This window comes from Battus philenor, unplaced genomic scaffold (genome assembly GCF_028537555.1).
Source record: "Battus philenor isolate CCGP_79_NKW_IND1 unplaced genomic scaffold, ilBatPhil1.0.hap1 SCAF_28, whole genome shotgun sequence".
Lineage (NCBI taxonomy): Eukaryota > Metazoa > Arthropoda > Insecta > Lepidoptera > Papilionidae > Battus > Battus philenor.
The window spans coordinates 4511043-4526197 of record NW_027181691.1 but is presented as its reverse complement, the minus strand read 5'-3'; the positions used below and the strand labels follow the sequence as shown (position 1 = coordinate 4526197).

The 15155-nt window shown below is 32.0% G+C and overlaps 2 protein-coding genes across 2 annotated transcripts in view; one reads left to right on the top strand and one right to left on the bottom strand.

The window, feature by feature from the left end:
• The window catches only part of Ent2 (Equilibrative nucleoside transporter 2), a 64946-nt gene extending 56707 nt beyond the window's left edge, over positions 1-8239 (bottom strand). The window contains exon 1 of the mRNA XM_068769330.1: positions 8098-8239. The gene's annotated coding sequence lies outside the window, so the exon portion shown is untranslated. The remainder of the gene's footprint in view (positions 1-8097) is intronic.
• A 4457-nt stretch (positions 8240-12696) lies between these two features.
• Positions 12697-14459, top strand: LOC137926073 (zinc finger protein 664-like). The gene has a single exon (XM_068769614.1). It carries the CDS (start codon positions 12720-12722, stop codon positions 13761-13763), a length of 1044 nt encoding a protein of 347 aa, XP_068625715.1. The 5' UTR covers positions 12697-12719; the 3' UTR covers positions 13764-14459.
• Positions 14460-15155: the final 696 nt, after the last annotated feature.

Here is a 15155-nt window from a genome sequence, read left to right as displayed (position 1 = left end):
TCTTTATACCTTCTACAGCCTCTCACAAAAATATGTAAGGGAGGATATAAAATAATCGCTATGCTTGGCAAGCGGGTTTTCGATCGCAATATTATGGTACGCAAAGGTCGCCTGTCCTTTGGAAACTTGTGAGCACTGGCAATTCTATATAATCAAGTCGGCGACCTACGATCGCAAGTGTCGCCCTCTACCGCTGGGCAACCACTAAACTATACATTAACTGACATCAAAAGAGCTCTACATATATATACTCACTTACGATTCTCCTGTAGATTATTATCGTTACATTTTTTCATTTTAATTTGATTTAATTTCTACTATATAAAAGAACGTTTGACAAAAACCACAAATATGCATTAAATGTCGCGAAATATAAACAACATAAACAAAAGCATAAAGTGCTTTATTTAATAAACAAATGAATAAATTAAACAAAGCGGCGCGGCGCACAGATATTATCAAAATATAGTCGTTATTAAATAACATTGCATTCAACCAGTGCTAGATGCAATTGAATCATCAATTGACAGCTGACCCGATGTCGCGCGGATTGCGGGTTGTATATGTTGTAATTTAATTCATTATCTCCAGACAGTCGCCTGTTACATTAATTAAAAATGATCGCGTATGTCTTCGGAGCTCGTAAACATTGTATTTCTATTCATAAACTCATTTTTTAGAAAAATCATCTATTTACTAATAATTAATCTAAATTAATTTAACCAATTAATATTTTTTTAACATGATTTGACGCGAATGATCCCATAATGTGTTATATTGAGTTTTTTGGTTTTGTTTTTACGCTTCTAGTCTTGTCCCAGAACTTTACAATGGATATTTATGAAGATATGTCTAATTACGGAACTGAATGATCTCTCACTGTGAGCCTAATTGGCAAACTAATAATGGCTCAACAAGCTATGGAGAGGGCAATACTCTGGATTTCTCTACGAGTTCGGATCAGAAATGAGCAGATCCGTACACGAAAGAATGTAACCGACTTAGCTCTGCGGATTGGTAGTTGAAGTGGCATTGGGTATGGCACATAACTTCCATAACGGAAGAACGATCGAAGCTCGAATGTTTTCCTTTTTAAGACCACCGGAAGACGTTAAATGCTGCCACTTTCAACCGGTCCTATTGAAAATCCACGGGTAAGGCCTATACTATGTTGTCCAGTAGTGGATATCCTGTGGCAAGGATGATTCGTAAGTGATTGAAGACGCTTTCGTTTTTGCTGAACGAATAATATGACATGAATTATTTTAAAAATAAATTCGAAAATTATGTTTGTAAGGGTTATTGAAATATTACTCTGGAAAAGTTTCTACCACAAGGTGGCCAAACAAACATGACGCTGGATTATTTTTATCCGAAAAAAATTTTTTTTGGGTTACCCATTAACAAGCAGTAAATGTCAAATGATTTATGTAAGTAAGCTTACGAAATTATTATATATTTTACGAATAACTCTTTTTATATTACACGTATATAAATAAATGTAAAATTATTGTGTATTAATGCAGAATTACTTGCATAATATGAGTACGTTTAACCTCTGAAACTGTAATTGCAAAACAAAACTCCGTGTTCACAAAATACTTGAATTCCTTTACAAATATAAACCGTTACTTTGTCTATTATTAACTATAATTTCAAAATCTATGGAACGTGACTATTTAAAATTGGTTGTTAAGTTAATAAATGAAATTTCATTAGACTATTATTATTGCGTAATATTACTTACATACGTATTACATATATCGTCATTATTTCCGCCGCAGAACGTCCACCGCTGGACATATACTTTCGAAATATTATCCAATGGGACCAATTGGAAGCAGCCTATATCCAGTGTCTTCCGACAACCTTACAAAGATCGTCTGTTCATATCGGTTATTTCGAATTTGTATTAATAATAGGTTAGGTTAGGTTAGGCCAGATAATAAAAAAAATTATAAAAAAAAATAATTTAACGTTTTAGAGGATAAATAGGAGAGATATTCTGAATGTTAGCGTTGTGAGGTCTCAGTCGATAAGTTTTGTTAAATGTGTTTAGTTTATCAAATATTATTTCATTTCTGTTTTAAAGAAATTTTATTTAGCTCACCGGTTTATCACCATATCAGCAGACTACAAAGCGTAGGCCTACCGTAAAGATCACCATGATAATCAGTCTTGCGCGACTCGCATCCAGCAAGCGACCTTGATTATATCATCAGTCTACCTAGTTGGGGGTCTACCAAGGACGCGTCTACCAGCTCTTGGTTGCCTCTCGAGAAGTTTCCGGCCTCAAAGGCTGACAGTTGCACTACTGACATGCCCCGCCAACAGGCACTCTAGACGAGCATCGAGCTCTTAGGTTAACTAACTAAAGGAAAATTCAATGAACTGTACAATACAGCACTTAACAGTATTAAATCTCTATTAACGAAGTTAAGAAAAAAATATGTAAGACATTTTTCCAATTAATACTTTCTATGTCAATGATATGTATATATATACTTTGTAAAACTTACGGTATTCGTAGAAATTGATTATCCTTAACAAACGAACAATTAAAAAAAACAATTGGAACGTGATTTTCTATTGGGACCTTTCGATATAAAATTACAAGTCGGCTATACGACTTTACGACGCTAAATTAGGAATCGGTATCACGCATTTAACAAGAAGACTGCAATTCGTTCGGTAATATCTCGTGACAATATCGAAAGTGTTTATACATACAAAGTAGCAAGTTCTGGAAAACGGTGACAACGGTGAAACTGGTGAGGGTTATGCTTTGCAATAGGCATCTATAGGCTGATATGATGATAATGGCACCAGATAAATTTACTTTAGGATTTTAGACAAATTCAGGTTAGGGACGTACAGAGAGCCATGGAGATGTGTATGTACGGAATTTCGCTTCGAGACCGAAATTGAAGTGGCAATAAGCTGACCACATATCGCGCAGTGCAGATGCCCGCTTAATACTTCAAATTCTGCAGTAGAAACCACGGACTGGCAAATGCAGCGCAGGACAGAAGACATTGATAATATCCTCGGAAGACGCTGAACGCAGCGACCTGCTACTACCGATCCGATTAGTTTAATAGGATTGGACAGCTGAAATGATAATGATAGTGATGTTCGAAGTATCATTATAAAAAATTCTTTCGACGTTGTTACATAAATTCTTAAACAAATTACTATATATTTAAGTAACTTTAACATATTTTATTTCCCACGGATGTCCATTCAAATGACACGTTTACTCATAGTTGATAACAAAAGGAAGGACTTGAAATGACTTCCACTCTGTGCTATATTCAATCATACGCTCATAATTCGACAACAATAAACTTGATTTGCACGAGGACTTTTTTCTCAGGACGTGCTTTACTTCGGTTTCAATGGAGATTGAATAAAGATGTTCTTATTCCTGTGCTAGACGCATTATCATTTTACAAATAGATATTTAAATTTCTTAAGTAGCATTTTATACAGGATTATTGATTTTAGGTGTAAAAGTATGAAAGCTGTGAATGTATTTCTCGTTTGCCAGCAAAAAACCTTTGGAGAATTTACAAATCATCCTGTATAAAGTGATTACGTGGAAACTCTTTTAGAATCTCTGTAGAAAGCAGTACAAAGTCTGCAGGAACGTACAGTAAACAAAAATTAATATATATACGTATTTATACTAATTCTGATAACGCCTTTTCTTACTCCATTACCATAATGTTATTATTATCGAAATGAGCTATACATTCACACCTTTAAAAGTTTTACACACTAGACTTGGAATCAAGTGGCCAAAATTGCAACAGATGTACATATTCTAATTTAAAAAAAAAAACATCCACTGCGAGGTATAAGTCTGTATGTGGGGATATACCATAATTGCCACGCTTGGCAGGTGGATTGACGATCAGTGTGGTATTATTGTAAGCAGAGGACGCTGCCGCTCAAATTTTCTATTTCGCACACTGCAATTAAACTGTTTTCTTAAGCAAAGACTTTATCATATTACCATTAATTATTATGAATGCTAATATAAATATATATAACGTATTCTTTATGGTACGCAATTTATTCGTTTCATTAAACCTTAACGCCCCTTCTTTTCAGGTTGTGATGTCAAATATTTGACAGCTAGTGACCGGCATTTTAATTCACTCTGTGGCTAAATAAAAATATTTTTTTAATTTAAATTATGTTGATATTGGAATTATTTAAAGCCTTGGAATTTTTTTATTCTTTTTATCTATGAGAATAAAAAGAATAAAAAAATTCCACAACGAAAAAAAAGCTGAATTATTGAGCAATTTTCGAGTTTTACTTTTCACAACAAATTTAAGGATTAATTTTTATTTACATAGATAAATCTAAATGACTTACATACATTTTGCATACATACATATTGGTAAAAAGATATAGAAAAGTTTTAAAATCTAAATATATTTATTCGTGCGGCAAGATTAAAATTAAACAGTGCATTTATAACGACGTCGCAAGTAGGTCGCGACGCGACAGTTACCCTATTTCCTTTCTAAACTTTACTGTCTCAGAGGTGTAAGAAAAAGCATTTCGGACAATGCAACATTATCTCGGAGAGACGGCTTCTATCACTTGAATAAACTGACTTTCTCGAGATGACGTTTTTCTCTGATGAAATATATAAATTTTTAATGTGTCACACGTTACTTTTTCGAAAAGAAATACAAATATTATTGATATTGATTACGATATCATCTAGATATTAAGATAAACACTCAACATTTACATACTACATAAATCTCTACAGTAACTACAGTCCAACCAGAACCGCCATACTACGCGATAGAAATGCGCACATAATGCGTGCGATGGTGGTTCCAGTCGGACTAAAAGCTCCATGGCTGGCTTGCGTGCCTTGACAAGGGCTATTTATTTCACCAGATTAGAGGGAGCTTTTGGGTTGCTAACGTGGATGCCCACATTTCGGCGCATCGACTTGGATACGCGTTAAACACCAACTCAAGGGTTCCGAAGGGTGTATTATGAAACTTTCACCTACAATATACTAACTGCTCTTTTACGGTGGCAAATTTGTGACCGCACTGGGATATAGTTCGACGAAGATGTAAATGCCGAGACCAATCATAGCCGTATATAAGTAGACTAGTTAGATCTTGTTGGAATACGTAGACAAACGAAACAAATCAACGTACCCTGCTAATAGGGAACTAGGCAAGCCATGTTAAGATCATAGGAAGACGCTGAATACAAGCCGCTTAGTGACATTTTGTAATCAATAATATAATAAAATTCCTAACCAGGAGTCAAATACTGTACTCCTACTCTACTCTCTACTAGGGATTTTGTTACAACGAACAATGACAATACATTTTATGTAACATATGGCGAAGAATAAAGGTTCTGGAGTATTTCAAGAAGCTTCACTCGTTAACTCTTCGAGCTACAACTGGCTAACTTAGACCAGATTGGCCAGACTGACTTCTCTCAAGGCTATTGATCCCTAAGATTCTATAGTAGGGGCCACCGGCAAGTGCAGCGTATAACGTCTTCCTATTAATGGACAGATGACTTTGTTAAGGTAGTCAGAAGAGGCAAGATATAGGTCGCTGCCAATCGCTCTTATTGGAAATCTATGGGGAAGCATATCTTACACTTCCACGCGTCCTTCAGTTGAAACGATGATGTTTATATAGAAATAAACGCAATTTAATTACTTCTCTAACCTTTTGCGGATAGCTTTACGTGGATCTTAAAAATCATTACTTTGGTCGTAAAACAGTGAAGCATTACAGAGTTATAAGCTAATAAAATGTCCAGAGACTAATATAAGAAGAGAAGAGAAAATAATGTTTCCCTGTCAACTAAATTAACGGCGTGTTAAGTCCATAGATATCGTAAGATGTAAGATTTCTGCGACTGTCAAAAAGTTAAAATTCATGAATAATATTCCGCCATATACTACTTTCATAAAATTTGTAATACATGAATTGATAAAGAAGTCGACGATAATGATTACAATGAATAATTAAGTAAGCATATTAAGATCGTAAGCAATGTCGGTAACGGTCTGTCTGAGCTAATATTTCCGGAGTACTCGAGCATTACGTAAACAAGGTAAGGTAAGCACCTCCATGGTCTGTCCTCTCAGCCCGGAGAATCTGCCAATAATGCAATAGTATGGGTCTCGACCACAGATACAAAAGACTAATGTCTTTAAAAAAATTTAAAATTCCTGACGATACTTTATGAATGACTATCATAAAAGTTGTGTTGAGACGTTACTGATTTTCGGGTCGAGGTCTACGTAATTATTGTTCATAACTCGTGTATTGCGTAGTAGTTGAGCTGGATTTTTTATTACCAATTCCCGTATGGCATAACACTTTTATGGGTTTTAATATGGATTCCGGATCCGCTAGAGCTTTTTCTAAGATACTGTTATAAATAAACAACTATTATACTAGAGAAAACTATGGTTATCTGCAGTTCGCGTCACTTCATGTAACATCATTTAGCGCGAAATCTATTTATATAAATAAATAAATACTAAATGTCAAATTTGTTTAGTTTGCTCAATTCGGCAATTTTTTATCGGATTTATGAAAGGATCTCATGGGAAAAAATAACGAGAAGAATAAATTTATTATAATAGATTCATTGCTGGTGTCTTCCGAAACTTCCCGGACCAAGGCTTTCCGTAGTGGTGGAGATGTTAACCAGACAAAAGCAATCGATCAACAGAATACTAAACGCATTCTGAATGACAGCTCAATAATGTAATAAAATTATATAAGGGAACAAGGCGAGGCTCCTGAGGGAATCCTAGTCCACGCGTCAGTTGCGCCCTGACATATTTCATTGACCAGATAAACAGAGTAGATAAAACCTACCTCGTACCTAGTAATAAAACATTTGGCAAATTACAGTATTAATAATGTCTCACAGTTAAAAAAATAAATACCTTATTTTTATCGAATCGCCGTTTTAATCAGAACATTAAATTAATAAAGTTACCAATAGTTTTGACAATAAGACGTCTATCGTGGCAGCCCTTATTGAATAAAAATCCAGGAAAATGAAACGCATTAAAAAAATTACATACTCGACGTATAGTTAAGAAATAACTTAATATATTATTTTGTCGCCACTTGTTAATTTTGAAGATAAAATTATAGTACATTTTTACCGTACACATGAAATGAGAGATGCGACATTAACATTTAAAAGCTCTAACTGGTAGTAGTTTTAACGTCGTTTACTATATTAAGTACTTTCATTGGAATACTCGATTATAATTACAATTGGTGATATACGAGTAATAGGCCTTTGTCTTCAAAATGCTCGTCTATTGGTGGGCAATGATGTTTGTTGAACTATGGCCCAGTACAAGGACAAAAGGTAATTGTAAAATGTACACAGATAACAAATACTTTAAACTGTAAAGTAATTAGGAACAAAAAGCCGTCATATATAAACCCGTAATAATAACCAAAGTCAAAAAGTAACTTCTTATTTTTAAAATTAAATAGTTTTAAAATTATTTTTAAAGAATATCCGTCGTATAATATTATAAAAGTTTTGGAATTCAATTTATTATAAATTATTAATGTACGTAGATATAACGTATTTATTAAAAAATAAAACTATAAAAACTAAAATAATGATAGCAGCTATTTTAAGTTAATTTTTTACGTTAATCAACCAGTATTCTAGAAATTCTATTTCGTTGTTATTAAAAATAGAAGTACGTTTTGAAAATAACATTTAACAATGACATATATTGCAATGCTATAATTTATCTCATGCTTAATTATCATAAAGTTTCGTTTACATTGCCTGTACATAAAAACTTAGTATACCAACAGACTATGGTTTCATTCCACAATTCTATTACTTCCTTGAAAAAATTAACGTTACAATTGCACAAACACTACTTTATATCACACTTGCTATTATTACAAATATTTGTTATGAATCTTAAGAATACGAAAATAATAATATTAGTATGTTATGTTTTACTCATAATTATATATCGAAACGTGCGCTAAAAGCGCGTGGTCTGTCACATTTTAGTGCAGTCTCAAAACTTACCATATCATATTCAGCCAAGAGTACTGATGATTAAAACACTTAATATCAACTCAACTAGTATATTTCGGTAATATACTTTAACAGTTTAATTCATAAAATATTTTAACCCACCAATGAACACGACATAGAACACGACTACCCACGCTCGCGTTAGTTAGTGAATCAGGTAAATCGTCAAAGAATTAGTTCAGTCATTCACTCTTACATTCATCGTGTCTAAAGTGTTATCAGCCGAGAAAACCTATTAACATACAGAAACGCAACCTAGAATTTTTCGAAAATGAGAATGAGAAAAAATAAGAAATATTCACATTCTTTATTTTCTTTGCTTTTATAATCAATGGGAATTATTTATGAACTAACTAGATATATTTTTGCTTGGTATGTATGTAACTAAATTTTTTTACCATGGCATCGCATGTCATTCATGATTCAAAAAATTACCAACTACTGTCTCATCTACTAGCATTCTATTTTTAAAATTACTACTTCGTATAATTCAATTTTTTCACTTTTGTATTATTCTTGATTGCATTTGTAGCGTAAATTGTTATTAAATTAATGATAAATCCAAAATGGTGAATTCAAGTTTAGCATATGAGATTCTTTTGTATATTAATTCATTTTATTTCGGTCTGTTTGCCACATGTGAATTGGGTACACTTATACTGAAATCTATATTGATCGGAAACAAGCAAAATAGCGATAGTTACTGGACAACAGTTGGTCAAGACTACGGTGTCTTAATGGGTCTTTTTGTTGTTGAAGGAGCTAGACTTATACTTGGACGTAAAGGAAGTCTCAGCGAAAGAGGTAAAAATATTGTCTTTTATGTCCCATTTAAATTTATAATAATATGAAAGTTTTATTAGAAAAAATAATTCCCAGGCTAACGGGAAACCCTGTTCTATTTATAAGATTTAAATAAATCATATTTAAAAAAATGTTTTGGTATGTATTATATTTTTTTATTTTAATCATTAATTAATCAATGCTATCTACACTGGGTTTCAAATTACGGCATAGAGCCTTTCCCTCTCTGCCACCCAAGAGAGCGAAAATAGTAAATGCTAATTAGGCAGTAGTATATTTTGACAGAAAAAAATATGATTAGAGTTAATGGGCTTATTTCAAGGGAGGCAAAAGTAAAAGTAAAAGAAATATGGTGTCGCTAATCAAAATTGATCCATAGTTAGATTGCAATTTGCCATTGGATTCAAAAAATACATATTGAAAAAGAAATTTTTAATTCATAATCTTCACTTACACATGTTTTATTTTTATAAAATAATTGCCATTAATAAAACCTTAATCCTTTAGACACAATTATATAAATTACATGTATAAAATTATGGGTCTCAAGGATCAACTTTCCTCAATGACAAATATTTATCATGTACTTATTCAATATTACATAAATTTCTTCAGAAAAACTGTTTATAATAAAATTTAATATTGTATTTTTTGCAACTAAAAATTTTGCTCAATTGATTAACTCTATATTTTCAGACATACCAGTAATGTTCTCTGTTATTCTGACTGTACCTTCCATCGTTGGTGTACTATACCTCCTAATATGGCAAGTTGTGGTTTTAAGAATTGAATACATCTGGTGCACATTGATGCTGACTATACAAGTATTAGAATTTATATTTGCTTCCATGTTTATTGTTACAATGTGCCGAGGTCCGTCATATGACTGAAAAAAAAAATTAAATATCATGTAAGCTGCTTAGAAGTATGGTGAATAAAAACAAATAGTATTTAGTACCTCAACTTATAAAAATACTTATTTAATAATTGTATGTTTTGTGATTTTATTACACTGATTTTACCAAAGCATTATTGATGTATAAAATTAGCATACATTTACATTTGTATTCAAATGCTTTAAAGATGTGAAAAGAATTCAAAAAAATGATGTGTTTAATAACTTCATAGAGAATCTATTTTACTCTTTTCTTCAAATGTTGTATGTTGTTTAAATTATAGCTTTCATTCTTTAACTATCAAATTATATTTCTCACGTCTATTTGTTATAATTTAGTTATGTTATAAAGTTGTATTTTGCATAAGAATAAGTACACATTTTTGTCAAGGTTAGCACAAATGTTTTTACACAAACAACATAATAAATTAACAAAATAATTATCTTGAAAATATTGTACACACACAATTAACTAATGATCAATTGTGAAAGATCTAAAAATGATGACAACTCTGCATTTTTATGATTAATAATATTCTGTTACATTCATGAAAATAATGAATCTTCAACAAATTGGTTAGATGCAGGATCTAAAAGGTGATGTTTACACAATTTTTACAAATGGAATTTATAAAACAGTTAAAAAAATGTCACAGCAAGAAAAACTTCATTTTATCATTCGATTACTTGATTTTTGACTGCTGCTGTTATTGGAAACAGTAACTTATTTATATAGCTGTGAATGGTTTATATTTGGTAATATATAATGCTGTCAACATTTATTGTCTTTACAGCTTTGTGGAGTAGTTCAGTAAAGAAAAACAGAAAAGTTATTTAACCTCTTAGGTATGGCGCTTGTCGGCCCCAAAGCCACACACAGCCAAGCATCGATTTTAGTTGTGAGAGTGTTTAGAAATTTTTATCTATCTCTGCAATTACAGTTTTTTATATTAACATTAGGTGAAGACGGGCTCAGCATTGCAGCAGATAAAAGCTGGCTTTACACATTCGCCTGTGGCCGCCAAATAAAGACAACGCTGGTACTGAAGCGGTAAATAATATTATTTGATATTTTAATAAGAATCAAAGTTTTAAGTAAATCCTAATAATAATACTAACAACTAGATATTTGTTCTATAAATGGTTAGCAATTTACAGTTACATAGGTTTACTCAATAGTGAGATGTCCTGTCCTTACTACCATAAGTGATAATGTGGCCTTTGCGTAGAACATATACAAATTATCAAACAAATCTTCCATTGTGAATTAGAATCCTCAACATTAGTGATTTATAAATGTTTATATTGTTGTAGTCATCATTTACATGTACTCGTTTTTAAATTATTAGAAAAAGTATTAAATATTTTATAAATTAAGGTTTTATCTGAAATGTAAACAAATTCTAGTCCAAGAGAACTATTTATATCAAATATATTACACTATTTAAATGTTTAATCAATAGTTTTATTTCTAATTCCTCATTTAATGTATAATTGTCATATATAAAGAGTAACAATCATTTTAATTTTCCGTAACTGAAAAATTCATGACTTATTTTCAATCTCATTTATTGGATCTTCGATATATTTAATGATGGTATGGTACTTTTGTTATTGATGAATCTTGTAGCTAATGGTTTGTTTCTTTTAAATAGGTCTCTCAAAAAAGGCTATCTATCACTTTGATACATAGTAATAGTGAATAATATTACCATGTTCCATTTTGAAGTTAAGGCGACGATACCATGTACGCCAAACAGAGTTAATACGGAGCTTTTTCAACCGCATTATTGTAAGCATGTGATAGATTTACATTTGAGATTAGTAGGTTTTCATCATCATTTTAGCCGATAGGCGAGGCATAAACCTACCCCAAAGAACACGACGATGACTAATCTTGCACTACCCACTTCCAGCAACTTTCCGTAATCATGACTATGTCGTCGTCCACCTAGCGTTTGGCCTACCCACAACCTCACCCACCCCTATAGGGCTTTAAAAACTACAAAAAAACATGATTCGGTTACATACAAGTACTTTTTAAAAAGATGTGCAAGTAGAAATTAATTTATTTTTTATCACCGTCTTTACGGTTGTCTAACGAAAAATGCCTCTTTGTTTCTGGGTTTAAGGAAGTATATTACTTGTTTTTGCATTGATGCAGTCAAAAAACTCAGTCACAAAATAAATATTAGTCAACGCAAGAACTCTCCAAATATCCAACTACATAGAATTCAATCCAAAAACACGCGAAGTTGCAGAGTAATAAAAACCCATCAAAATACGAAAAAGAGGCCGCTTCCGCATCTTGCAAATATTATGACAGTATATAGGAGTATGTAAGTTTATCCTTAGCTCAATTATCAGTAACCATTAAGATTAATCGTTATGTATTAACTCTGTTCAGCGAATATAGTATATGCTCTGAGTAGAAAAGTAGTGTAGTAGCACGATGCCATTACGTGTTGACTGTGTCATCACTTGTTGGTATAGTACAAAACAGTTACAAAAAATATTGTTATGTTATGAAGTATTATTTTCTATTAACATTGCAAACAATGAGGATAGAAAAAAACGTTATAAAAAAACCTTTAGTCAACATTATATTATAAAATCATTAACACATAACAGGAATTTATTTACAAGTTTTCTTAATTTAACTATTAAATTATGAAGTTGAAATTAAAATAGTAAAACTTAAATCGAGCTTAATTATGGCTATTTTATTTAACGAAATTAGCAGCCTATAGCAAGTGATAATGTTACGGACGATATCATTTACTTTGGTCGCCTTGAGAATAAAAAAAACAATATTGTTGACAATTCGCCGTTAAGATAGTTTGACATCAGTTTATTTATATTGAAGAGTAAAATACGGTATATGTTATTAACTCAATATTATTAATCATTAATTATGGTTACCTCATACTATATCATGAAAATGTCTAATAATAAAAATAAATTTGACACCATTGAATATTATACGAAAAACAACAAAGTACCAAATACAAAAAGACTTTCGGATTATCATGAAACTTGTAGGATATGTTTAAAAGAAGGGGAAATATCTATTTACGGCAATGAGAATTCCTCGGCAATTTTAGACGCTTTAAATATATTTACTGATATTGAATTAAAAGAAGACGACGGGTATTCTAAGCTATTGTGTCGAGTTTGTCACAAGTTTCTACAAGGAGCTATTTTATTTAGAAAGACTGCCAAGGAATCTGAAGCAATCTTGCGACGTCCTATAAAAGAGGAGTTTGCATTTGAAACGTCACAAGACCACGACTACACTGATAGTTATGATTGTGAGTTGAAGCAAAATTGGGGTTCAGATGAAAAAAGCGCTGAAACATCGAAACGAGAGAAAGTTAAACATGCGACTAAAGTTACGTGTCATGTCTGCGACAAGGTTGTAAGTCGCTCATATTTCAAAGAACATCTGACTATGCACGATCCAAACCATCAAAAATATGTGTGTGATGTTTGTGGGAAATCGTTCAGACTGCGTTGTGCATATCATAACCACAGTCTAAGGCACAGGGATGATTTCCATTACAAATGTCAATTCTGCCCATACAAAGGTAGATATGCAGAGTTGTTGAAAACACACATGAGAACACATACTGGGGACTACAGGTATATGTGTACAGAATGCCCAGCTAGGTTTCTTTTTAAGAGCAACCTTAACAGTCACATGTTAAAACACAAGGAGCCTCAATTTAAATGTGATACATGTAAAAGGGCTTTTCACACTCATTTGTTGCTGAGACGTCATCATGAAGTTGATCATTTGGGTATTAAAAATCATGTGTGCAATATGTGCGGAAAGGCATTTGGTTATAGGAATGCCATGATGAAGCATCAGCGCCATGTTCATAAACGAGAAAAGTTGCTTTTTGGTCGCATGCCTTCCTATTTGGAAGCTGAACAGAAATACAATGAAGATGGATAATTTTAATTTTTGCAGAAAAGGAATTAAGACAATTATACAATTACTGACATGTTATTTGATATTTCTATAACATAGGCATCCAAGAGAAATCTCTGATCATGAAAATATTAAATGTAGATTTCCTATTGAATATGAGTAAGCTTTCAGAGCAGGGATTATGGAACTACAATCTCGCTACTCATTATCAAAGTCATTTAATCTTTTGGAAATGATCCATTAAGTTTCTGAAATTAGGGGAAAAATAAAAATATATTTTAATACAAAAAATTTCATCACTTTCTACAAGATAAACAGCAGCCAAAGGTCACAAATCCCCGGCACAGAATTGAACTGATTGTAATTTTTATTCACAGTGTTTTGAAAGAGTAAATAAACCAATTACTCTTTATTGCTTATATACAAATGTAAAGTTAGGGAAAAACAATAAAACACCTTTTTACTCTAGTCAAAGCAATTTATTTATTCAATAAATATAAATAACTTACAAGTAAAACAAAACAATCACAGACATAAACTGGAAAGATTGAAGTATACTTCTATAAAAATTAACAAAGCTTATGAATGGATTCATACATAATACAAAATTAATATTCAAACCTTGTTCTACAAGGTACAATTACAACTAATTAGTGAAATACATTGGAAGAAAATAAATCAAGGTTACAGTAAATTGCATATAAGAGAGTTCCACCTCTTTCATTATTTTAGTATTTTGATAGGAACTTCTTACAATGTACCTAAGAAAATGAAATGGGCTTGTCTGCATAATAAAATTTTTACTCCAAAAAACCACTAATTTTTAATTTTATGCAAATAATAACATTATTTAAGTCATGGATAATGATTTTTTTAATGTTACCTCTATATTCAATCTAGTATGCAGTTCATCATAAGTGTAGTGTAGTAGCAGTTTAAATACAATAAATTGTGTTCGTAGTAAGCAATTAAAATTTGGAAAAATTATTAGATTGAGGAAAAACAACATTAATTGCTTAACAAATAACATGAATGTTTAGGTATTTGTACTATGTATACAAGATAACACATTGGCAGCTAAGAGAGGTGGATTTATAATAATATATAATACTACTACCAATTCGTTGTCAAATCAGGAAAGTCAATTTAAAGCCTTAGGTCCCAAAGTGGTCCAGGTGGACCCCCATAGGCCCATGGGGGACATGACAGGGGTTTAGGCTGGTGTGAGAAAAAAAAATCTGCTTTTGATAGTAAAAAACTCAAAAGTTTGTTTGACTTACCTATCAATATAGGCAAATACATGTTATAAGCTCAGCAACTACTACTTTTAAAAACTTGCATATTCATTCATTCAGTCATTGCAAGGGGTCCACCAGCACCAGTTACTTTTTATAAGTGGTCTATGAGAAAAGTCTG